Source organism: Vanellus vanellus (genome assembly GCF_965231255.1).
Source record: "Vanellus vanellus genome assembly, contig: HAP1_SCAFFOLD_71, whole genome shotgun sequence".
In the NCBI taxonomy this organism is placed as follows: Eukaryota; Metazoa; Chordata; class Aves; order Charadriiformes; family Charadriidae; genus Vanellus; species Vanellus vanellus.
This window is the reverse complement of record NW_028126759.1, coordinates 140,344-164,125: the sequence shown is the minus strand read 5'-3', so window position 1 is coordinate 164,125 and position 23,782 is coordinate 140,344. Positions and strand designations below refer to the sequence as shown.

At 50.3% G+C, this 23,782-nt stretch overlaps 1 protein-coding gene across 1 annotated transcript in view; it reads right to left on the bottom strand.

Annotated features, from left to right (window-relative positions):
* Nucleotides 1-21,187, bottom strand: part of LOC309685777 (electroneutral sodium bicarbonate exchanger 1-like) — a gene marked incomplete at both ends in the record, with an annotated part of 120,364 nt that extends 99,177 nt beyond the window's left edge. The window contains 2 exons of the mRNA XM_082501496.1: nucleotides 18,098-18,255; nucleotides 20,917-21,187. Coding sequence (XP_082357622.1) covers nucleotides 18,098-18,255; nucleotides 20,917-21,187 — 429 coding nt within the window. The remainder of the gene's footprint in view (nucleotides 1-18,097; nucleotides 18,256-20,916) is intronic.
* Between the last annotated feature and the right edge of the window lie 2,595 nt (nucleotides 21,188-23,782).

Below are 23,782 nucleotides of genomic sequence, written 5' to 3'. Positions count from 1 at the left end.
GCCCTGTGATCCCGGGTAGCAACCCCAGACTCCTCCAGGGAAGATACCCGAGATGATTTTTCTCCTTGGACAATGCTCCATCTTCTGGGATGCATCTGAAATCCCTCCCAAGTGTCTCCCGCTGACATTTTTCCTGTGGTTTTGGTCCCTGTAATCCCGGGTAGCAAGCCCAGACTCCTCCAGGAAAGATACCCGAGATGATTTTTCTCCTTGGACAATGCTCCATCCTCTGGGAAGCATCCGAGACTCCTTGCAGGTATCTCCCTGAGTGTTTATTCCGGTGCTTTTGGGCCCTGTAATCCCGGGAAGCAACCCGAGACTCCTCCAGGAAAGATACCCGGGATGATTTTTCTCCTTGGACAATGATCTATACTCTGGGATGCATCCGAGACTTGTCGCAGCTATGTCCCTGAGTCTTTTTTCTCGCGGTTTATGGTTCTGTCATCCCAGGTAGCAACCTCAGACTCCTCCAGGGAAGACACCCAAGATGATTTTTCTCTCTTGACAGTGGTCCATCCTGCGGGATCTACCCAGAACTCCTCCCAGGCATCTCCCGCAGAGTTTTCTCCAGTGCTTTAGGGCCCTGTGATCCCGGCTAGCAACCCCAGACTCCTCTAGGGAAGATACCCGAGATAATTTTTCTGCTTGGACAATGCTCCATCCTCTGGGAAGCATCCGAGACTCCTTGCAGGTATGTCCCTGAGTCTTTATTCCGGTGGTTTAGCGCCCTGTGATCACGGGTAGCAACCCCAGACTCCTCCAGGGAAGATACCCGAGATGATTTTTCTCCTTGGACAATGCTCCATCTTCTGGGATGCATCTGAGATTCCTCCCAGGCGTCTCCCACAGACATTTTTCCTGTGGTTTGGGTCCCTGTAATCCCGGGTAGCAACCCCAGACTCCTCCAGGGAAGATACCCGAGATAATTTTTCTGCTTGGACAATGCTCCATCCTCTGGGAAGCATCTGAGACTCCTTGCAGGTATGTCCCTGAGTGTTTATTCCGGTGCTTTTGGGCCCTGTCATCCCGGGTAGCAACCCCAGACTCCTCCGTGGAAGATACCCAAGTTGATTTTTCTCCTTGGACTATTGTCCATCCTGCGGGATGCACCCGAGACTCTTCCCAGCTCTGTTTCTGAGTGTTTTCTTCCGGTGGTTTAGCGCCCTGTGATCCCGGGTAGCAACCCCAGACTCCTCCAGGGAAGATACCCGAGATGATTTTTCTCCTTGGACAATGCTCCATCTTCTGGGATGCATCTGAGATTCCTCCCAAGTGTCTCCTGCAGACATTTTTCCTGTGGTTTTGGTCCCTGTAATCCCGGGTAGCAAGCCCAGACTCCTCCAGGAAAGATACCCGGGATGATTTTTCTCCTTGGACAATGCTCTATACTCTGGGATGCATCTGAGACTTGTCGCAGCTATGTCCCTGAGTCTTTTTTCTCGCGGTTTATGGTTCTGTCATCCCAGGTAGCAACCTCAGACTCCTCCAGGGAAGACACCCAAGATGATTTTTCTCTCTTGACAGTGGTCCATCCTGCGGGATCTACCCAGAACTCCTCCCAGGCATCTCCCGCAGAGTTTTCTCCACTGCTTTAGGGCCCTGTGATCCCGGCTAGCAACCCCAGACTCCTCTAGGGAAGATACCCGAAATAATGTTTCTGCTTGGACAATGCTCCATCCTCTGGGAAGCATCCGAGACTCCTTGCAGGTATGTCCCTGAGTCTTTATTCCGGTGGTTTAGCGCCCTGTGATCCCGGGTAGCAACCCCAGACTCCTCCAGGGAAGATACCCGAGATGATTTTTCTCCTTGGACAATGCTCCATCTTCTGGGATGCATCTGAGATTCCTCCCAGGCGTCTCCCACAGACATTTTTCCTGTGGTTTGGGTCCCTGTAATCCCGGGTAGCAACCCCAGACTCCTCCAGGGAAGATACCCGAGATAATTTTTCTGCTTGGACAATGCTCCATCCTCTGGGAAGCATCCGAGACTCCTTGCAGGTATGTCCCTGAGTCTTTATTCCGGTGCTTTTGGGCCCTGTCATCCCGGGTAGCAACCCCAGACTCCTCCGTGGAAGATACCCAAGTTGATTTTTCTCCTTGGACTATTGTCCATCCTGCGGGATGCACCCGAGACTCCTCCCAGCTCTGTTTCTGAGTGTTTTCTTCCGGTGGTTTAGCGCCCTGTGATCCCGGGTAGCAACCCCAGACTCCTCCAGGGAAGATACCCGGGATGATTTTTCTGCTTGGACAATGCTCCATCCTCTGGGAAGCATCCGAGACTCATTGAAGGTATGTCCCTGAGTCTTTATTCCGGTGTTTTGGGGCCCTGTGATCCCGGGTAGCAACCCCAGACTCCTCCAGGGAAGATACCCGAGATGATTTTTCTCCTTGGACAATGCTCCATCCTCTGGGAAGCATCCGAGACCCCTTGCAGGTATGTCCCTGAGTGTTTATTACGGGCTTTTGGGGCCCTGTGATCCCGGGTAGCAACCCCAGACTCCTCCAGGGAAGATACCCGAGATGATTTTTCTCCTTGGACAATGCTCCATCTTCTGGGATGCATCTGAGATTCCTCCCAGGCGTCTCCCACAGACATTTTTCCTGTGGTTTCGGTCCCTGTAATCCCGGGTAGCACCCGCAGACTCCTCCAGGGAAGAAGACCCGAGATGATTTTTCTCCTTGGACAATGCTCCATCCTCTGGGAAGCATCCGAGACTCCTTGCAGCTTTGTCCCTGAGTGTTTATTCCGGGGCTTATGGGCCCTGTCATCCCGGGTAGCAACCCCAGACTCCTCCGTGGAAGATACCCAAGTTGATTTTTCTCCTTGGACTATTGTCCATCCTGCGGGATGCACCCGAGACTCCTCCCAGCTCTGTTTCTGAGTGTTTTCTTCCGGTGGTTTAGCGCCCTGTGATCCCGGGTAGCAACCCCAGACTCCTCCAGGGAAGATATCCGAGATGATTTTTCTCCTTGGACAATGCTCCATCCTCTGGGAAGCATCCGAGACCCCTTGGAGGTATGTCCCTGAGTGTTTATTCCGGTGTTTTGGGGCCCTGTGATCCCGGGTAGCAACCCCAGACTCCTCCAGGGAAGATACCCGAGATGATTTTTCTCCTTGGACAATGCTCCATCTTCTGGGATGCATCTGAGATTCCTCCCAAGTGTCTCCTGCAGACATTTTTCCTGTGGTTTTGGTCCCTGTAATCCCGGGTAGCAAGCCCAGACTCCTCCAGGAAAGATACCCGGGATGATTTTTCTCCTTGGACAATGCTCTATACTCTGGGATGCATCTGAGACTTGTCGCAGCTATGTCCCTGAGTCTTTTTTCTCGCGGTTTATGGTTCTGTCATCCCAGGTAGCAACCTCAGACTCCTCCAGGGAAGACACCCAAGATGATTTTTCTCTCTTGACAGTGGTCCATCCTGCGGGATCTACCCAGAACTCCTCCCAGGCATCTCCCGCAGAGTTTTCTCCACTGCTTTAGGGCCCTGTGATCCCGGCTAGCAACCCCAGACTCCTCTAGGGAAGATACCCGAAATAATGTTTCTGCTTGGACAATGCTCCATCCTCTGGGAAGCATCCGAGACTCCTTGCAGGTATGTCCCTGAGTCTTTATTCCGGTGGTTTAGCGCCCTGTGATCCCGGGTAGCAACCCCAGACTCCTCCAGGGAAGATACCCGAGATGATTTTTCTCCTTGGACAATGCTCCATCTTCTGGGATGCATCTGAGATTCCTCCCAGGCGTCTCCCACAGACATTTTTCCTGTGGTTTGGGTCCCTGTAATCCCGGGTAGCAACCCCAGACTCCTCCAGGGAAGATACCCGAGATAATTTTTCTGCTTGGACAATGCTCCATCCTCTGGGAAGCATCCGAGACTCCTTGCAGGTATGTCCCTGAGTCTTTATTCCGGTGCTTTTGGGCCCTGTCATCCCGGGTAGCAACCCCAGACTCCTCCGTGGAAGATACCCAAGTTGATTTTTCTCCTTGGACTATTGTCCATCCTGCGGGATGCACCCGAGACTCCTCCCAGCTCTGTTTCTGAGTGTTTTCTTCCGGTGGTTTAGCTCCCTGTGATCCCGGGTAGCAACCCCAGACTCCTCCAGGGAAGATACCCGAGATGATTTTTCTCCTTGGACAATGCTCCATCCTCTGCGAAGCATCCGAGACCCCTTGGAGGTATGTCCCTGAGTGTTTATTCCGGTGTTTTCGGGCCCTGTGATCCCGGCTAGCAACCCCAGACTCCTCTAGGGAAGATACCCGAGATAATTTTTCTGCTTGGACAATGCTCCATCTTCTGGGAAGCATCCGAGACTCCTTGCAGGTCTGTCCCTGAGTCTTTATTCCGGTGGTTTAGCGCCCTGTGATCACGGGTAGCAACCCCAGACTCCTCCAGGGAAGATACCCGAGATGATTTTTCTCCTTGGACAATGCTCCATCTTCTGGGATGCATCTGAGATTCCTCCCAGGCGTCTCCCACAGACATTTTTCCTGTGGTTTGGTTCCCTGTAATCCCGGGTAGCAACCCCAGACTCCTCCAGGGAAGATACCCGAGATGATTTTTCTCCCTGGACAATGCTCCATCCTCTGGGAAGCATCCGAGACTCCTTGCAGCTTTGTCCCTGAGTGTTTATTCCGGTGCTTTTGGCCCCTGTCATCCCGGGTAGCAACCCCAGACTCCTCCGTGGAAGATACCCAAGTTGATTTTTCTCCTTGGACTATTGTCCATCCTGCGGGATGCACCCGAGACTCCTCCCAGCTCTGTTTCTGAGTGTTTTCTTCCGGTGGTTTAGCGCCCTGTGATCCCAGGTAGCAACCCCAGACTCCTCCAGGGAAGATATCCGAGATGATTTTTCTCCTTGGACAATGCTCCATCCTCTGGGAAGTATCCGAGACTCATTGAATGTATGTCCCTGAGTGTTTATTCCGGTGTTTTGGGGCCCTGTGATCCCGGGTAGCAACCCCAGACTCCTCCAGGGAAGATACCCGAGATGATTTTTCACCCTGGACAATGCTCCATCCTCTGGGAAGCATCCGAGACTCCTTGCAGGTATGTCCCTGAGTGTTTATTCCGGTGCTTTTGGGCCCTGTCATCCCGGGTAGCAACCCCAGACTCCTCCAGGGAAGATACCCAAGTTGATTTTTCTCCTTGGACTATTGTCCATCCTGCGGGATGCACCCGAGACTCCTCCCAGCTCTGTTTCTGAGTGTTTTCTTCCGGTGGTTTAGCGCCCTGTGATCCTGGGTAGCAACCCCAGACTCCTCCAGGGAAGATACCCGAGATGATTTTTCTCCTTGGACAATGCTCCATCCTCTGGGAAGCATCCGAGACCCCTTGGAGGTATGTCCCTGAGTGTTTATTACGGTGTTTTCGGGCCCTGTGATCCCGGGTAGCAACCCCAGACTCCTCCAGGGAAGATACCCGAGATGATTTTTCTCCTTGGACAATGCTCCATCTTCTGGGATGCATCTGAGATTCCTCCCAAGTGTCTCCTGCAGACATTTTTCCTGTGGTTTTGGTCCCTGTAATCCCGGGTAGCAAGCCCAGACTCCTCCAGGAAAGATACCCGGGATGATTTTTCTCCTTCGACAATGCTCTATACTCTGGGATGCATCCGAGACTTGTCGCAGCTATGTCCCTGAGTCTTTTTTCTCGCGGTTTATGGTTCTGTCATCCCAGGTAGCAACCCCAGACTCCTCCAGGGAAGACACCCAAGATGATTTTTCTCTCTTGACAGTGGTCCATCCTGCGGGATCTACCCAGAACTCCTCCCAGGCATCTCCCGCAGAGTTTTCTCCAGTGCTTTAGGGCCCTGTGATCCCGGCTAGCAACCCCAGACTCCTCTAGGGAAGATACCCGAGATAATTTTTCTGCTTGGACAATGCTCCATCCTCTGGGAAGCATCCGAGACTCCTTGCAGGTATGTCCCTGAGTCTTTATTCCGGTGGTTTAGCGCCCTGTGATCCCGGGTAGCAACCCCAGACTCCTCCAGGGAAGATACCCGAGATGATTTTTCTCCTTGGACAATGCTCCATCTTCTGGGATGCATCTGAGATTCCTCCCAGGCGTCTCCCACAGACATTTTTCCTGTGGTTTGGGTCCCTGTAATCCCGGGTAGCAACCCCAGACTCCTCCAGGGAAGATACCCGAGATGATTTTTCTCCCTGGACAATGCTCCATCCTCTGGGAAGCATCCGAGACTCCTTGCAGGTATGTTCCTGAGTGTTTATTCCGGTGCCTTTGGGCCCTGTCATCCCGGGTAGCAACCCCAGACTCCTCCGTGGAAGATACCCAAGTTGATTTTTCTCCTTGGACTATTGTCCATCCTGCGGGATGCACCCGAGACTCCTCCCAGCTCTGTTTCTGAGTGTTTTCTTCCGGTGGTTTAGCGCCCTGTGATCCCAGGTAGCAACCCCAGACTCCTCCAGGGAAGATATCCGAGATGATTTTTCTCCTTGGACAATGCTCCATCCTCTGGGAAGCATCCGAGACCCCTTGGAGGTATGTCCCTGAGTGTTTATTCCGGTGTTTTCGGGCCCTGTGATCCCGGGTAGCAACCCCAGACTCCTCCAGGGAAGATACCCGAGATGATTTTTCTCCTTGGACAATGCTCCATCTTCTGGGATGCATCTGAGATTCCTCCCAAGTGTCTCCCGCAGACATTTTTCCTGTGGTTTTGGTCCCTGTAATCCCGGGTAGCAAGCCCAGACTCCTCCAGGAAAGATACCCGAAATGATTTTTCTGCTTGGACAATGCTCCATCTTCTGGGATGCATCTGAGATTCCTCCCAGGCGTCTCCCACAGACATTTTTCCTGTGGTTTGGGGCCCTGTGATCCCGGGTAGCAACCCCAGACTCCTCCAGGGAAGATACCCGAGATGATTTTTCTCCTTGGACAATGCTCCATCCTCTGGGAAGCATCCGAGACCCCTTGCAGGTATGTCCCTGAGTGTTTATTCCGGTGTTTTGGGGCCCTGTGATCCCGGGTACCAACCCCAGACTCCTCCAGGGAAGATACCCGAGATGATTTTTCTCCTTGGACAATGCTCCATCTTCTGGGATGCATCTGAGATTCCTCCCAAGTGTCTCCTGCAGACATTTTTCCTGTGGTTTTGGTCCCTGTAATCCCGGGTAGCAAGCCCAGACTCCTCCAGGAAAGATACCCGGGATGATTTTTCTCCTTGAACAATGCTCTATACTCTGGGATGCATCTGAGACTTGTCGCAGCTATGTCCCTGAGTCTTTTTTCTCGCGGTTTATGGTTCTGTCATCCCAGGTAGCAACCTCAGACTCCTCCAGGGAAGACACCCAAGATGATTTTTCTCTCTTGACAGTGGTCCATCCTGCGGGATCTACCCAGAACTCCTCCCAGGCATCTCCCGCAGAGTTTTCTCCAGTGCTTTAGGGCCCTGTGATCCCGGCTAGCAACCCCAGACTCCTCTAGGGAAGATACCCGAGATAATGTTTCTGCTTGGACAATGCTCCATCCTCTGGGAAGCATCCGAGACTCCTTGCAGGTATGTCCCTGAGTCTTTATTCCGGTGGTTTAGCGCCCTGTGATCCCGGGTAGCAACCCCAGACTCCTCCAGGGAAGATACCCGAGATGATTTTTCTCCTTGGACAATGCTCCATCTTCTGGGATGCATCTGAGATTCCTCCCAGGCGTCTCCCACAGACATTTTTCCTGTGGTTTGGGTCCCTGTAATCCCGGGTAGCAACCCCAGACTCCTCCAGGGAAGATACCCGAGATAATTTTTCTGCTTGGACAATGCTCCATCCTCTGGGAAGCATCCGAGACTCCTTGCAGGTATGTCCCTGAGTCTTTATTCCGGTGCTTTTGGGCCCTGTCATCCCGGGTAGCAACCCCAGACTCCTCCGTGGAAGATACCCAAGTTGATTTTTCTCCTTGGACTATTGTCCATCCTGCGGGATGCACCCGAGACTCCTCCCAGCTCTGTTTCTGAGTGTTTTCTTCCGGTGGTTTAGCTCCCTGTGATCCCGGGTAGCAACCCCAGACTCCTCCAGGGAAGATACCCGAGATGATTTTTCTCCTTGGACAATGCTCCATCCTCTGGGAAGCATCCGAGACCCCTTGCAGGTATGTCCCTGAGTGTTTATTCCGGTGTTTTCGGGCCCTGTGATCCCGGCTAGCAACCCCAGACTCCTCTAGGGAAGATACCCGAGATAATTTTTCTGCTTGGACAATGCTCCATCTTCTGGGAAGCATCCGAGACTCCTTGCAGGTATGTCCCTGAGTGTTTATTCCGGTGCTTTTGGGCCCTGTCATCCCGGGTAGCAACCCCAGACTCCTCCAGGGAAGATACCCAAGTTGATTTTTCTCCTTGGACTATTGTCCATCCTGCGGGATGCACCCGAGACTCCTCCCAGCTCTGTTTCTGAGTGTTTTCTTCCGGTGGTTTAGCGCCCTGTGATCCCGGGTAGCAACCCCAGACTCCTCCAGTGAAGATACCCGAGATGATTTTTCTCCTTGGACAATGCTCCATCCTCTGGGAAGCATCCGAGACCCCTTGGAGGTATGTCCCTGAGTGTTTATTACGGTGTTTTCGGGCCCTGTGATCCCGGGTAGCAACCCCAGACTCCTCCAGGGAAGATACCCGAGATGATTTTTCTCCTTGGACAATGCTCCATCTTCTGGGATGCATCTGAGATTCCTCCCAAGTGTCTCCTGCAGACATTTTTCCTGTGGTTTTGGTCCCTGTAATCCCGGGTAGCAAGCCCAGACTCCTCCAGGAAAGATACCCGGGATGATTTTTCTCCTTGGACAATGCTCTATACTCTGGGATGCATCCGAGACTTGTCGCAGCTATGTCCCTGAGTCTTTTTTCTCGTGGTTTATGGTTCTGTCATCCCAGGTAGCAACCCCAGACTCCTCCAGGGAAGACACCCAAGATGATTTTTCTCTCTTGACAGTGGTCCATCCTGCGGGATCTACCCAGAACTCCTCCCAGGCATCTCCCGCAGAGTTTTCTCCAGTGCTTTAGGGCCCTGTGATCCCGGCTAGCAACCCCAGACTCCTCTAGGGAAGATACCCGAGATAATTTTTCTGCTTGGACAATGCTCCATCCTCTGGGAAGCATCCGAGACTCCTTGCAGGTATGTCCCTGAGTCTTTATTCCGGTGGTTTAGCGCCCTGTGATCCCGGGTAGCAACCCCAGACTCCTCCAGGGAAGATACCCGAGATGATTTTTCTCCTTGGACAATGCTCCATCTTCTGGGATGCATCTGAGATTCCTCCCAGGCGTCTCCCACAGACATTTTTCCTGTGGTTTGGGTCCCTGTAATCCCGGGTAGCAACCCCAGACTCCTCCAGGGAAGATACCCGAGATGATTTTTCTCCCTGGACAATGCTCCATCCTCTGGGAAGCATCCGAGACTCCTTGCAGCTTTGTCCCTGAGTGTTTATTCCGGTGCTTTTGGGCCCTGTCATCCCGGGTAGCAACCCCAGACTCCTCCGTGGAAGATACCCAAGTTGATTTTTCTCCTTGGACTATTGTCCATCCTGCGGGATGCACCCGAGACTCCTCCCAGCTCTGTTTCTGAGTGTTTTCTTCCGGTGGTTTAGCGCCCTGTGATCCCGGGTAGCAACCCCTGACTCCTCCGTGGAAGATACCCAAGTTGATTTTTCTCCTTGGACTATTGTCCATCCTGCGGGATGCACCCGAGACTCCTCCCAGCTCTGTTTCTGAGTGTTTTCTTCCGGTGGTTTAGCGCCCTGTGATCCCAGGTAGCAACCCCAGACTCCTCCAGGGAAGATACCCGAGATGATTTTTCTCCTTGGACAATGCTCCATCCTCTGCGAAGCATCCGAGACCCCTTGCAGGTATGTCCCTGAGTGTTTATTCCGGTGTTTTCGGGCCCTGTGATCCCGGCTAGCAACCCCAGACTCCTCTAGGGAAGATACCCGAGATAATTTTTCTGCTTGGACAATGCTCCATCTTCTGGGAAGCATCCGAGACTCCTTGCAGGTCTGTCCCTGAGTCTTTATTCCGGTGGTTTAGCGCCCTGTGATCACGGGTAGCAACCCCAGACTCCTCCAGGGAAGATACCCGAGATGATTTTTCTCCTTGGACAATGCTCCATCTTCTGGGATGCATCTGAGATTCCTCCCAGGCGTCTCCCACAGACATTTTTCCTGTGGTTTGGGTCCCTGTAATCCCGGGTAGCAACCCCAGACTCCTCCAGGGAAGATACCCGAGATGATTTTTCTCCCTGGACAATGCTCCATCCTCTGGGAAGCATCCGAGACTCCTTGCAGCTTTGTCCCTGAGTGTTTATTCCGGTGCTTTTGGGCCCTGTCATCCCGGGTAGCAACCCCAGACTCCTCCGTGGAAGATACCCAAGTTGATTTTTCTCCTTGGACTATTGTCCATCCTGCGGGATGCACCCGAGACTCCTCCCAGCTCTGTTTCTGAGTGTTTTCTTCCGGTGGTTTAGCGCCCTGTGATCCCAGGTAGCAACCCCAGACTCCTCCAGGGAAGATATCCGAGATGATTTTTCTCCTTGGACAATGCTCCATCCTCTGGGAAGTATCCGAGACTCATTGAATGTATGTCCCTGAGTCTTTATTCCGGTGTTTTGGGGCCCTGTGATCCCGGGTAGCAACCCCAGACTCCTCCAGGGAAGATACCCGAGATGATTTTTCACCCTGGACAATGCTCCATCCTCTGGGAAGCATCCGAGACTCCTTGCAGGTATGTCCCTGAGTGTTTATTCCGGTGCTTTTGGGCCCTGTCATCCCGGGTAGCAACCCCAGACTCCTCCAGGGAAGATACCCAAGTTGATTTTTCTCCTTGGACTATTGTCCATCCTGCGGGATGCACCCGAGACTCCTCCCAGCTCTGTTTCTGAGTGTTTTCTTCCGGTGGTTTAGCGCCCTGTGATCCCGGGTAGCAACCCCAGACTCCTCCAGTGAAGATACCCGAGATGATTTTTCTCCTTGGACAATGCTCCATCCTCTGGGAAGCATCCGAGACCCCTTGGAGGTATGTCCCTGAGTGTTTATTACGGTGTTTTCGGGCCCTGTGATCCCGGGTACCAACCCCAGACTCCTCCAGGGAAGATACCCGAGATGATTTTTCTCCTTGGACAATGCTCCATCTTCTGGGATGCATCTGAGATTCCTCCCAAGTGTCTCCTGCAGACATTTTTCCTGTGGTTTTGGTCCCTGTAATCCCGGGTAGCAAGCCCAGACTCCTCCAGGAAAGATACCCGGGATGATTTTTCTCCTTGGACAATGCTCTATACTCTGGGATGCATCCGAGACTTGTCGCAGCTATGTCCCTGAGTCTTTTTTCTCGTGGTTTATGGTTCTGTCATCCCAGGTAGCAACCCCAGACTCCTCCAGGGAAGACACCCAAGATGATTTTTCTCTCTTGACAGTGGTCCATCCTGCGGGATCTACCCAGAACTCCTCCCAGGCATCTCCCGCAGAGTTTTCTCCAGTGCTTTAGGGCCCTGTGATCCCGGGTAGCAACCCCAGACTCCTCTAGGGAAGATACCCGAGATAATTTTTCTGCTTGGACAATGCTCCATCCTCTGGGAAGCATCCGAGACTCCTTGCAGGTATGTCCCTGAGTCTTTATTCCGGTGGTTTAGCGCCCTGTGATCCCGGGTAGCAACCCCAGACTCCTCCAGGGAAGATACCCGAGATGATTTTTCTCCTTGGACAATGCTCCATCTTCTGGGATGCATCTGAGATTCCTCCCAGGCGTCTCCCACAGACATTTTTCCTGTGGTTTGGGTCCCTGTAATCCCGGGTAGCAACCCCAGACTCCTCCAGGGAAGATACCCGAGATGATTTTTCTCCCTGGACAATGCTCCATCCTCTGGGAAGCATCCGAGACTCCTTGCAGCTTTGTCCCTGAGTGTTTATTCCGGTGCTTTTGGGCCCTGTCATCCCGGGTAGCAACCCCAGTCTCCTCCGTGGAAGATACCCAAGTTGATTTTTCTCCTTGGACTATTGTCCATCCTGCGGGATGCACCCGAGACTCCTCCCAGCTCTGTTTCTGAGTGTTTTCTTCCGGTGGTTTAGCGCCCTGTGATCCCGGGTAGCAACCCCAGACTCCTCCAGGGAAGATATCCGAGATGATTTTTCTCCTTGGACAATGCTCCATCCTCTGGGAAGCATCCGAGACTCATTGAAGGTATGTCCCTGAGTCTTTATTCCGGTGTTTTGGGGCCCTGTGATCCCGGGTAGCAACCCCAGACTCCTCCAGGGAAGATACCCGAGATGATTTTTCTCCTTGGACAATGCTCCATCTTCTGGGATGCATCTGAGATTCCTCCCAAGTGTCTCCCGCAGACATTTTTCCTGTGGTTTTGGTCCCTGTAATCCCGGGTAGCAAGCCCGGACTCCTCCAGGAAAGATACCCGGGATGATTTTTCTCCTTGGACAATGCTCTATACTCTGGGATGCATCCGAGACTTGTCGCAGCTATGTCCCTGAGTCTTTTTTCTCGCGGTTTATGGTTCTGTCATCCCAGGTAGCAACCCCAGACTCCTCCAGGGAAGACACCCAAGATGATTTTTCTCTCTTGACAGTGGTCCATCCTGCGGGATCTACCCAGAACTCCTCCCAGGCATCTCCCGCAGAGTTTTCTCCAGTGCTTTCGGGCCCTGTGATCCCGGCTAGCAACCCCAGACTCCTCTAGGGAAGATACCCGAGATAATTTTTCTGCTTGGACAATGCTCCATCTTCTGGGAAGCATCCGAGACTCCTTGCAGGTATGTCCCTGAGTGTTTATTCCGGTGCTTTTGGGCCCTGTCATCCTGGGTAGCAACCCCAGACTCCTCCGTGGAAGATACCCAAGTTGATTTTTCTCCTTGGACTATTGTCCATCCTGCGGGATGCACCCGAGACTCCTCCCAGCTCTGTTTCTGAGTGTTTTCTTCCGGTGGTTTAGCGCCCTGTGATCCCGGGTAGCAACCCCAGACTCCTCCAGGGAAGATACCCGAGATGATTTTTCTCCTTGGACAATGCTCCATCCTCTGGGAAGCATCCGAGACCCCTTGGAGGTATGTCCCTGAGTGTTTATTCCGGTGTTTTGGGGCCCTGTGATCCCGGGTAGCAACCCCAGACTCCTCCAGGGAAGATACCCGGGATGATTTTTCTCCTTGGACAATGCTCTATACTCTGGGATGCATCCGAGACTTGTCGCAGCTATGTCCCTGAGTCTTTTTTCTCGCGGTTTATGGTTCTGTCATCCCAGGTAGCAACCCCAGACTCCTCCAGGGAAGACACCCAAGATGATTTTTCTCTCTTGACAGTGGTCCATCCTGCGGGATCTACCCAGAACTCCTCCCAGGCATCTCCCGCAGAGTTTTCTCCAGTGCTTTAGGGCCCTGTGATCCCGGCTAGCAACCCCAGACTCCTCTAGGGAAGATACCCGAGATAATTTTTCTGCTTGGACAATGCTCCATCCTCTGGGAAGCATCCGAGACTCCTTGCAGGTATGTCCCTGAGTGTTTATTCCGGTGCTTTTGGGCCCTGTCATCCCGGGTAGCAACCCCAGACTCCTCCGTGGAAGATACCCAAGTTGATTTTTCTCCTTGGACTATTGTCCATCCTGCGGGATGCACCCGAGACTCTTCCCAGCTCTGTTTCTGAGTGTTTTCTTCCGGTGGTTTAGCGCCCTGTGATCCCGGGTAGCAACCCCAGACTCCTCCAGGGAAGATACCCGAGATGATTTTTCTGCTTGGACAATGCTCCATCCTCTGGGAAGCATCCGAGACTCCTTGCAGGTATGTCCCTGAGTCTTTATTCCGGTGTTTTGGGGCCCTGTGATCCCGGGTAGCAACCCCAGACTCCTCCAGGGAAGATACCCGAGATGATTTTTCTCCTTGGACAATGCTCCATCTTCTGGGATGCATCTGAAATTCCTCCCAAGTGTCTCCCGCTGACATTTTTCCTGTGGTTTTGGTCCCTGTAATCCCGGGTAGCAAGCCCAGACTCCTCCAGGAAAGATACCCGGGATGATTTTTCTCCTTGGACAATGCTCTATACTCTGGGATGCATCCGAGACTTGTCGCAGCTATGTCCCTGAGTCTTTTTTCTCGCGGTTTATGGTTCTGTCATCCCAGGTAGCAACCTCAGACTCCTCCAGGGAAGACACCCAAGATGATTTTTCTCTCTTGACAGTGGTCCATCCTGCGGGATCTACCCAGAACTCCTCCCAGGCATCTCCCGCAGAGTTTTCTCCAGTGCTTTAGGGCCCTGTGATCCCGGGTAGCAACCCCAGACTCCTCTAGGGAAGATACCCGAGATAATTTTTCTGCTTGGACAATGCTCCATCCTCTGGGAAGCATCCGAGACTCCTTGCAGGTATGTCCCTGAGTCTTTATTCCGGTGGTTTAGCGCCCTGTGATCCCGGGTAGCAACCCCAGACTCCTCCAGGGAAGATACCCGAGATGATTTTTCTCCTTGGACAATGCTCCATCTTCTGGGATGCATCTGAGATTCCTCCCAGGCGTCTCCCACAGACATTTTTCCTGTGGTTTGGGTCCCTGTAATCCCGGGTAGCAACCCCAGACTCCTCCAGGGAAGATACCCGAGATGATTTTTCTCCCTGGACAATGCTCCATCCTCTGGGAAGCATCCGAGACTCCTTGCAGCTTTGTCCCTGAGTGTTTATTCCGGTGCTTTTGGGCCCTGTCATCCCGGGTAGCAACCCCAGACTCCTCCGTGGAAGATACCCAAGTTGATTTTTCTCCTTGGACTATTGTCCATCCTGCGGGATGCACCCGAGACTCCTCCCAGCTCTGTTTCTGAGTGTTTTCTTCCGGTGGTTTAGTGCCCTGTGATCCCGGGTAGCAACCCCAGACTCCTCCAGGGAAGATACCCCAGATGATTTTTCTCCTTGGACAATGCTCCATCCTCTGGGAAGCATCCGAGACTCATTGAAGGTATGTCCCTGAGTGTTTATTCCGGTGCTTTTGGTCCCTGTAATCCCGGGTAGCAAGCCCAGACTCCTCCAGGAAGGATACCCGGGATGATTTTTCTCCTTGGACAATGCTCTATACTCTGGGATGCATCTGAGACTTGTCGCAGCTATGTCCCTGAGTCTTTTTTCTCGCGGTTTATGGTTCTGTCATCCCAGGTAGCAACCTCAGACTCCTCCAGGGAAGACACCCAATGCTGCGATTGAGAGACGGGGAGACAGCTTGATGCAAGCAAGGTTCCGATTTATTGCTCTTAGCGATAGTTTTTATACAGTCATACTTAGTCGTGTCTTTTACTGATTGGTCTAAACACATAATTACCTTATGCATATTGCAAAAGCTAGGCTCACGATTGGTTAGTCGCCAGGCAAACCGTTACACTTACTCTTCTCTTTTTCTCTGCTTCTCCCTTATTCTTCTTTATCACAAGCATCCCGTTTTTGTCTAACTGTCCCAACAAGGACATGCTGTCCTTGTTTCTGATTGGTGATTAACAACTCAGGTCAGCTCTTTTGCACTTTTCCAAGGCCTGTGGTCGAGTTCCATCTTGTCCGCTTCTGTCAGGCGCGTTATGCTAGATACATATCTCAAGTCACTTCCTACATCTCCCCCTTTTTCTTTTTGCACTAACAAAACTTGACCAGCTACACGCGTAAGCAGCTTTCTAATACAAGAGAAAACACAACCCAAAACTACTAATCCAATGATAACAATAATTAATACAAGCAAAGCACTTTGTAACAACCCTTTTAACCAGCCTCCTATACCAAGCCAGTTTGCTAAGCCTTCCAGGCCAAAAAACCCAACATCTTTCTGTATCTTTTGGGAATGCTCCATGAGTTGCTGTATTTCTTTGTGTATTGAACTTGAGTTATCTTCTAAATCCATGCAACACATGCCGTCAAAATCTTCACAACCATGCCCATGAGCTAACAATAAAAAATCAATGGCCATACGATTTTGCAATACGGCATGTTGAACAGAGCTTAGACTATCGGCTAAGTCTGATAAGACTCTACTGGTGAGGTTAGCTTGTTTGACAATCCAGCAAGAAAGCGTTTCTATGTTTCTGTGAGCTCGGGCAGCAGCAACACCTGGGGTAAAAAAGGAGGCAAAGACTACTTCCCATTTGTTCCAGAGTTGAACATTATCATCACAGCTGTTACCAAGAACTTGGGTAAGGTCTCTTTTCCATCTCACTGGGTTAGCTTTTTTGGGGTGATGATGTGGCAAGGCTAAACTCAGGCGACCAATCGTACATGGGCCACCTGTGGGTTTAGGAGGAATTCCGTTCCATGCTCTATTGCCACAGATAAAAAACAAACCAGAAGGTAGTTTTCTAGGGGTTACTATTCCTTCTGTAGGGTGAGTTTGATTTGTAAGTGTGTAGTTACACCACCTTTTCCAGCTAGATCGATTTCCAATTGGATACACAAAGAGATCAGCGGTTGCATTACAAAGAGGATTACGACACTCGCTAGTATTCAGGTGTAGACTATAAGAGGCATTCAGAGAATCTACGAGTTCTATTTCTTGCACGCCAGGGTTAATAGGGAGACTGCCAGCACAGGTTTCTAGTTTTTCAAACAAGTTCCTGGTACTGTTTACTGAACAACGCGAGCGTGGCAGAGACAGGTTAAAAGCCTTCAGTGCGTCCCAGTCGGTATCATTTAGCGGTACCCCTACTAAACAGGTTAAAAAGGGTGCACTAGGGGTTGACAAACTGGCACAAAATGTGGTGGTGTTAACAGACCTACTCAAGGTTACCCATACATTTTCTCTAGGATCAAAAAGTGATGCAGGTATAAAGGCTACGGTTATAGCAATAAGGCTGATTATAACAATAAGCTTCAACATTATGCTTAATGATTCAACACAATTAAGGCGACAATTACTATTCTGAGAGCAACTTTCATCGGCCCTTTCTTAATTTCCAAGCAAACCGCTTCTTACACTTTTCTTTTGTCTGGTTCCAGTCTTTGTTAAGGACTGACCAGATGGCAGGTACTAAATTGGACCTGCTACATTCCAAGCTGCAAACCAATATTTTTCTTGCCTGTTCGGTCACAGTCTTGACCCAATCGGTACGGCGATAAAAATATCGATCAGAATCTTGTGCCTCGTGCTCCGTAACAAGCAAGAGTCTGATTATCTCAAACTCCCTTTCCAAACAACTATCGCACCAGCGTCCTGCAAGAGTTGCCTGACGCCACCACTCTTTTTCACAAGCATAGCACATACACAAAACCCAAGGGTCACAATGTTTACATAAGACACAAGTAATCTGTTTAACAAGCAGTTCTTGATACTTATTCATGTAAGTCTATTCCACTTAAGGTGTTTATCTCCTCGTGGTCCGTTTGTTGTCCAGGGGTCTGGTCGAGGGACTGATCCAAGGGCTGGTTTGAAGGGTGGTCAGGGTTTTCGCCAGGTGGTTGTGGGAGGGATTCACGGAAAGGTCGTACGTTCTTTGCCGGGATCCATCTAGGGCCTTTTTCTGTGGAAACACAAGCATAGCCTCTGCCCCATGTAACAAGAGTCCTACAACTTTACCTGTTTCTGGGTCGCGGACCAGTACTGGTGGCTTAGTTCGCATTTCGAGTGAAGCATTCATGTTAAAATGACGGACTATCGGAGGATTGTCATCCAACAAAGAACAGTTCAAAAAATTAAAAACATATAGAGCATTCTGTAAGCGTTCCTCGGGGGTGGCGGTTCCTACTCCCCCTTTTTGTTGTTGTAGTAGACCTTTTAAAGACTGATGAGAGCGTTCAATTAGAGACTGACCTGTAGGGGAATGAGGAATACCAGTGATATGACTAATTCCCCAGGAATCAAAAAATTTTTTAATGGCAGCCGAGATATAAGCAGGGCCATTGTCTGTCTTAATTTGAAATGGGATGCCTAAAGTGGTAAAGGCACGCATTAGGTGTTTTTGAACATCGCGCGCCTTTTCTCCTGCATGGCAGGAGGCAAATAATGCACCAGAAAAGGTGTCAATTGAAGAGTGAATATATCTTAGGTGGCCAAATTCTGAAAAATGGGTAACATCGGTTTGCCAGAGTTGCAAACTTTGCAATCCTCTGGGATTGACCCCTCCCGCTACAGTCGGAAAGGAGTGTTTTTGGCAGTCGGGGCATACGGCAATAATGTTGGCTGCTTGTTGAGCGGTGAGGCCAAATTGTCGTTTCAGGCCTCCGGCATTCTGGTGAAAAAAGGAATGGCTGAGTTTAGCTTGTGCTACGCGATCCGGTAATACTTGCACTGGTAATGTAAGAATATCGGCTTGTCTATTTCCTTCTGCAATAAAACCAGGTAAAGAAGTGTGAGACCGAACATGCATAATAAAATAAGGATGAGAGCGAGAATCTAAAAGAGAGATAAGTTCCTGCAATAAGTTAAACAGTTCAAAATGCGAAACATCACGCAATACAGAGGCGTCAGCTCGTTCAACAATTCCTGTAACATAAGCTGAGCCAGTGATTATGTTAAGAGGTGTAGACCATTTTCGAAAAGCTTGAACAACTGCAGCTAGTTCTACTATTTGAGGAGAGCCTGGCACAGTTTCTATATCTGAGTCCCATTGTTTACGTTGATCATCCCACCATAAGATGACTGATTTGTGTGATTTTCCAGACCCATCTGTAAACACAGTAAGGGCTTGTAACGGCTGATCGCTCTTTTTTGGCTTAGGTATCACTTGAAAGTTAACATTAAATAATTTATGTGGAGGCGAATGAGAGATTAGCTGACCTGCATATCCAGCTATTGCGATATTAAAGGCATCTGACTGCTGGTAGAGCCACTGTAAGTAAATTCTGGCTATGGGTAAACAAATGCAGGAAAAATCCATTCCTGATAATGTCAGCAAACGCTGCCGAGCTCGAATAATTAAAGAGGCAAACATTTCATGTTGTGTTAAGATGGTCTTTGTAGGTTGGTTTGGCAAGAAGACCCATTCAATAATTAACAGTGGGTCTGACTTTTGATAGTCCCACTGAAATATCAATGCATGAGGTTGTCGGACAGGATTTAAAATGGTTAAGTGAAAGGGTAACTCAGGCGCCCAGCGATGTGCTTGCCTGTGAGTGATCGCTGTAGCAACCTTTTGTAAGGAATCGATAGCTTCTGGAGTAAGGCTCCGAGGGGCACACAAGTCAGAGCTTCCCTTAAGTAGGTCGAACAAAGGACTAAGGTCCACGTTGGAAATTCCCAACAAGGGGCGGACCCAATTGATTGTTCCTAGCAGTTTTTGTACATCATGCAGGTTTTTTACATCCGCCTGTATCTGCAGGGGCTGAGGAACAACGGTTTGAGCCCTTATACGCCATCCCAGATATTTCCATGGTGGTGTTTTTTGAATTTTCTCTGGTGCAATACAGAGGTCTGTCGATTTAACAGCAGCCATGACAAGGGCCACAGCTTCCTCCATAATCTCGTGTTGTTGTGCAGCCACTAAGATATCATCCATATAATGACACACTAAGACGTCGGGCATCGCAACTCTGACCGGGCTAAGTACTTTAGCCACATACCATTGACATATTGTAGGGCTATTCTTCATTCCTTGTGGCAGCACAACCCACTGATATCTTTGCAATGGAGCTTGCATATTGACGCTTGGAACTGAAAAGGCAAACTTAGGAGCATCGTCTGGATGCAATGGAATGTTAAAAAAACAATCTTTGAGATCAATAACAGTCAAATGCCAATCTCGAGGGATCATAGTAGGGGATGGGAGCCCTGGTTGTAGGGCCCCCATGTCTTCCATAGCGTCGTTAATTTTTCTAAGGTCATGGAGCAAGCGCCACTTGCCAGATTGTTTTTTAATTACAAAGATAGGTGAATTCCAGGGACTAACAGAGGGTACAATATGTCCTTTTGACAACTGTTCCATAACTAATTCTTGGAGGGTGCGAAGCTTTTCTAGCGGTAGGGGCCATTGATCAACCCAAACAGGGGTATCGATTTTCCAGGTTAATTTCAGGGTGTCGCGCACTTCAATGACCCCACCTAAAAATGTGTTTGAATAGACATTCCCCACTGGGACAGCACATCACGCCCCCACAAGATCATAGGAATGGGTAGCACAAAGGGCTTAATGGAGGCTGTATGGCCTTCTGGACCCTGTATCTGAATTAGCTCCAAGCTTTGGTGACTGGTCCCGGTTCCTCCAATCCCTGCTAATGTTTGAGAGACTTTAGCTAAGGGCCACTGTGGGGGCCATTTGGCCTGAGAGATAACTGTAACATTGGCTCCTGTGTCAATAATTCCACTTAATACCACTTGCTGCCCCCGCGAATAAGGGTACATTGACATATAGGTCGTTTTTGTGAGATAGATTGTACCCATAAAATTTGTGGGTTCCCGGTAGATCCAAAACTCCCTTGCCTCTGTTGAAGGGTAGAGGGACTCATTTCCTTGGGAATCAATATTAATTGTGCAATGCGGCTGCCTTTCGGCACAGTGCAGGGGGGAAACGGGGTCCATGCCATGATTTTAATTTCATTAATACTATCAGCATCAATGACACCTGGTAACACAAAAAGTCCCGTCAAGGTTGTAGATGATCTCCCTAATAATAATGCCTGCGTCTTAGGGGGCAAGGGACCCGAAATATCAGTAGACAATAAATGAACAGAAGAATCAAGTAACGTTACTGTGTGGGCGGTTGCCAAGTCCAATCCGGCGCTCCCCGCTGTTGCTGGGCAGAGACTTGAGGCATTGCCGCTTCCCTCCGCGGGGGTTGAAATGTTGGTTGTGGAACTTGTGTCTGCGCGCGCCGCAGTCCCGCGCTTCGCGACCGGTTTCCCTATAGCGGCTGTCCCTGGAAATCATACTTAGATCGACATTGGTTAGAATAATGACGCCCTTTTCGGCATCTGGGACAGATTCCAGGTGCTGGGGGTCTGGTTCCGGCATTAGTGGTTAAGCAATTCTTTTTCAGATGACCGGGTTTACCACAACCGAAACAATTTCCAGGCCCCGCGAGGCCAGGCATGGCAGCGAAGGCAGAAGCCATGGCTTCAAACTTATGGTCCACCGTGCCGATCCTATTACAAGCCTCTATCATCTCTACTAGTGTGGGATTCTGATTTGGAAGAGATTTTAGAAGTTTTTTGCAATCTGCGTTAGCATTTTCAACCGCCAATTTTAACAACAAAATCTCTCGTGCTTCAGGGTTATCTATCTGTCGCTCCAAGGCTTGTTTCAACCGATCAATAAACTGCATGTAGGGCTCCCGGGGCTCCTGAACAACAGTAGTAAAAGCTTTTTGTGGTTTTTGGGAATCAGGGACTTTAAAAAAGGCCTTTTTCGCCTCCTCTCGGACTGCTTCAAGGGCTTCCCGTGGGATATCTCGGGCTTGTGCCACTGGGTCAGAATGTTGACCCGTTCCGGTAAGGTGCTCTATAGTCAAGGCTGCCAAGGCTGCATTGCCATTACCCACATATGACACAAGAAGAGTCTGGAGCCCCCCCCTCCAATGCGATTCCCACAGAGTATATTGTGTTGGAGTTAACAACAGCTGTGCGAGAGATTTTAAGTCATGTGGAGTCATTACATAAGTATCAAAAACAGAGGATAACAAACTTGCAAAATACGGAGAAGAAAGACCGTGTTCAGTAACAGTACGGCGCAATTCTTTTACTACTGGGAAAGATAATGCTTCCCACTGAGCTCCCCGTCCTTGATATATAACAGGGGCCACTATTGTTTTTGCAATCTCCAACTCACCCTCCTTTAGGGCTTGATGTCTTATGTTAGCCCACACATCATGGGGATCGGGGGGATAAAGCTGTGGTTCCGCGTCAGGGTCCACTGGTCCTGGATCAAAAGGATCATCCTCTGGGGGATAGCCGGCTGCAGCCACTTGTGGGGGTGCTAGAACATCGTCGTCACTTGGATGACTTTTTCCTTGTTCTGGCTCTTCTTTATTCCCTTTCTCTTGTGCTTTTAAAGTCTCAAATATACTCCTCCTCCACGGGAGCATGTGTTGGGCTTCAGCATTCCCCCGAGTCGCTGCATTCCACAATTTCACTCCAACATTATCCCATAACTCCCGCGTAAAGATAGTAGAGGCAGTAACAGTGGGAATTTTCACTTGCACCCACTTATGCCCCAAGAGATTTTTCCCATGTTTCTTAAGAAGAGCTTTCATTAGCTCATATACATCTCTCTCTGGGGGAGACATCTGGTTCCCCATATTGCCCACAGCTCACCTCTCTACTCCGGAGGGATTTCAGGCCGCTTCCTGCTTCCTTTCAGCAGCTCATTCAAAGTTCTGTGGGACTCGCAGCATGCCACGCAGATAGGTGGTTCTTGCACCCTGGAATCACGTCGGGGTTACCAATTTGCCGCGATTGAGAGACGGGGACACAGCTTGATGCAAGCAAGGTTCCGATTTATTGCTCTTAGCGATAGTTTTTATACAGTCATACTTAGTCGTGTCTTTTACTGATTGGTCTAAACACATAATTACCTTATGCATATTGCAAAAGCTAGGCTCACGATTGGTTAGTCGCCAGGCAAACCGTTACACTTACTCCTCTCTTTTTCTCTGCTTCTCCCTCATTCTTCTTTATCACAAGCATCCCGTTTTTGTCTAACTGTCCCAACAAGGACATGCTGTCCTTGTTTCTGATTGGTGATTAACAACTCAGGTCAGCTCTTTTGCACTTTTCCAAGGCCTGTGGTCGAGTTCCATCTTGTCCGCTTCTGTCAGGCGCGTTATGCTAGATACATATCTCAAGTCACTTCATACATCCCAAGATGATTTTTCTCTCTTGACAGTGGTCCATCCTGCGGGATCTACCCAGAACTCCTCCCAGGCATCTCCCGCAGAGTTTTCTCCAGTGCTTTAGGGCCCTGTGATCCCGGGTAGCAACCCCAGACTCCTCTAGGGAAGATACCCGAGATAATTTTTCTGCTTGGACAATGCTCCATCCTCTGGGAAGCATCCGAGACTCCTTGCAGGTATGTCCCTGAGTCTTTATTCCGGTGGTTTAGCGCCCTGTGATCCCGGGTAGCAACCCCAGACTCCTCCAGGGAAGATACCCGAGATGATTTTTCTCCTTGGACAATGCTCCATCTTCTGGGATGCATCTGAGATTCCTCCCAGGCGTCTCCCACAGACATTTTTCCTGTGGTTTGGGTCCCTGTAATCCCGGGTAGCAACCCCAGACTCCTCCAGGGAAGATACCCGAGATAATTTTTCTGCTTGGACAATGCTCCATCCTCTGGGAAGCATCCGAGACTCCTTGCAGGTATGTCCCTGAGTGTTTATTCCGGTGCTTTTGGGCCCTGTCATCCCGGGTAGCAACCCCAGACTCCTCCGTGGAAGATACCCAAGTTGATTTTTCTCCTTGGACTATTGTCCATCCTGCTGGATGCACCCGAGACTCCTCCCAGCTCTGTTTCTGAGTGTTTTCTTCCGGTGGTTTAGCGCCCTGTGATCCCGGGTAGCAACCCCAGACTCCTCCAGGGAAGATACCCGAGATGATTTTTCTGCTTGGACAATGCTCCATCCTCTGGGAAGCATCCGAGACTCCTTGCAGGTATGTCCCTGAGTGTTTATTCCGGTGCTTTTGGGCCCTGTCATCCCGGGTAGCAACCCCAGACTCCTCCAGGGAAGATACCCAAGTTGATTTTTCTCCTTGGACTATTGTCCATCCTGCGGGATGCACCCGAGACTCCTCCCAGCTCTGTTTCTGAGTGTTTTCTTCCGGTGGTTTAGCGCCCTGTGATCCCGGGTAGCAACCCCAGACTCCTCCAGGGAACATACTCGAGATGATTTTTCTCTCTTGACAGTGGTCCATCCTGCGGGATC